The sequence below is a fragment of the Poecilia latipinna genome, unplaced genomic scaffold (genome assembly GCF_001443285.1).
Source record: "Poecilia latipinna isolate Pla-1442-1.1 unplaced genomic scaffold, P_latipinna-1.0 Scaffold3999, whole genome shotgun sequence".
Lineage (NCBI taxonomy): Eukaryota > Metazoa > Chordata > Actinopteri > Cyprinodontiformes > Poeciliidae > Poecilia > Poecilia latipinna.
Genome location: NW_015116615.1, coordinates 13,018 through 14,625, shown reverse-complemented (window position 1 = coordinate 14,625; position 1,608 = coordinate 13,018). Strand labels below are relative to the sequence as shown.

Sequence of the window (1,608 nt, the reverse complement as noted above, 5' to 3'; positions counted from 1 at the left end):
GGTAACTAATAATCAATAGAAGATATACTTTTTTAAAAAATGTAGTCGGTTATTTTTGAAAAACGGACTCTGGCGTTTTCTCCCATTTTTTATTTCGCATCAGTTCAAAAGGCTAATAATTAACGAATTCATGAAAACGGATAATATTCTAATTTCAGTTAGTTTTATAAATGCCTGCCTGGTCTCAGTCATAGTTTGGTGAACTATGATGACTGGAGGTGAAACCGGAGCGTCTCCGTTCCTCACCTGAAGACCAAATCGTGGCCGTCGATGTTCCTGCCCTGGCCGGCGCCTCGGAGGATTCCTCCGTTCCCCACCACGGCGCAGCGGACGCACCTGCCAGGTGAGTCCCGCTGAAAGAGCCTGGAGCTGTTGAGGAGCGGCAGGCTGGCCTGGAGGACTGGCGAGGAAGAGGAGGAGGAAGGCAGACAGCGACAGGTGAAGTCTGGGCCACCGGACATTCAGCATTTCAAAATAAAAGCGCAGGCAGGAGCTCCAAACTTTTTACCACATGGGCCAGAAACCATCAGCTTAGAAAAACTCAGGAGCCACAAAACAACGTCCATCTTCTAAAATAAGAAATGAAAAATTTGTTTCTATTTTTACCCAAACAGGGTTTTTGTAGAACCAGGTTCAGCGAATGAAAAGACTTTTAACCGAAACACGAACAGGTTCCTCATTTCAGGGCTTGATTTCCTCAGTGATGTTTGTGGTTTGATTAAAAATAAAAAACATTTCATCTTCTACCAAACATTTTCCAAATGAGGAAGAATTAAATTTGATAAAATCTCAGCCTGGTGGTTTAAAAAGCTCCAGTCTGCATCAGGTGGAGGTGTGACGACCCAAATTTATATTCAACTGTCCAACAATGGCCCCGGCGCTGCGGTTTGGACTCCCTGCTGCTTAGTTTACCCAGAAACAGACAGAAAACAGGCTTTCCTGCTACTTCACTGGTTTCCCTCCCAGCTGGACGCTGTTGAAGAGCCAAACAACAAAACTTCAACGGCAAAAACTCCAGGTTCAGCTTTAGAGGATAATCTGGTTTTCAGCCGTCTTATTTTTCAGTTTTCATTCATTAAATGAAAGTTATGTCATAAAATCATATATTAGAAAATACATAATTCAAGTTAAAAGCCTGAGATTTTTCTTCTGTAATTTTCAGTGCTTTGAAAACTTGTTTTGATATTAAAAACTCCAGAAATCCGATTACCTACGAACTCAGCATAAATTTAAATTTGTTTCAAAACATATTTACTTCAGAGATAAAAAGTTGAGTTATTTAAACCGTTTGGTGCCTTCAATATTATTTTGGGTAATAAGTTAAAATTTACCTTCCATTCAGAGAACAGAACGGGCCAAAGACAGTTCTGTCTAAGAAAGTTTCAGGTTAAGTCAAAGATGATCCTATTTCATAGATCATATTAGGTAAACAGAGTAATAAATACTAGTAATAACATCTGAGAGTTGAACAAAGCTCACTTACAGAACTGATCGATAAACGGATCATCTGGGAAACTAAAGCCATCCTTACTGACGCGCTCAGCCTTTACAGCCCAGTTCAGTTTCTGTCCTCCGGCTCAGACATGGGCGTAAATTCCGGGGGGGGGG

The 1,608-nt window shown here is 41.0% G+C and overlaps 1 protein-coding gene across 1 annotated transcript in view; it reads right to left on the bottom strand.

Annotated features, from left to right (window-relative positions):
* Positions 1-1,608, bottom strand: part of LOC106942040 (alpha-N-acetylgalactosaminide alpha-2,6-sialyltransferase 2-like) — a 30,343-nt gene that overhangs the window by 15,724 nt on the left and 13,011 nt on the right. The window contains exon 3 of the mRNA XM_015025213.1: positions 247-462. Within this exon, the coding sequence (XP_014880699.1) occupies positions 247-462 (216 nt within the window). The remainder of the gene's footprint in view (positions 1-246; positions 463-1,608) is intronic.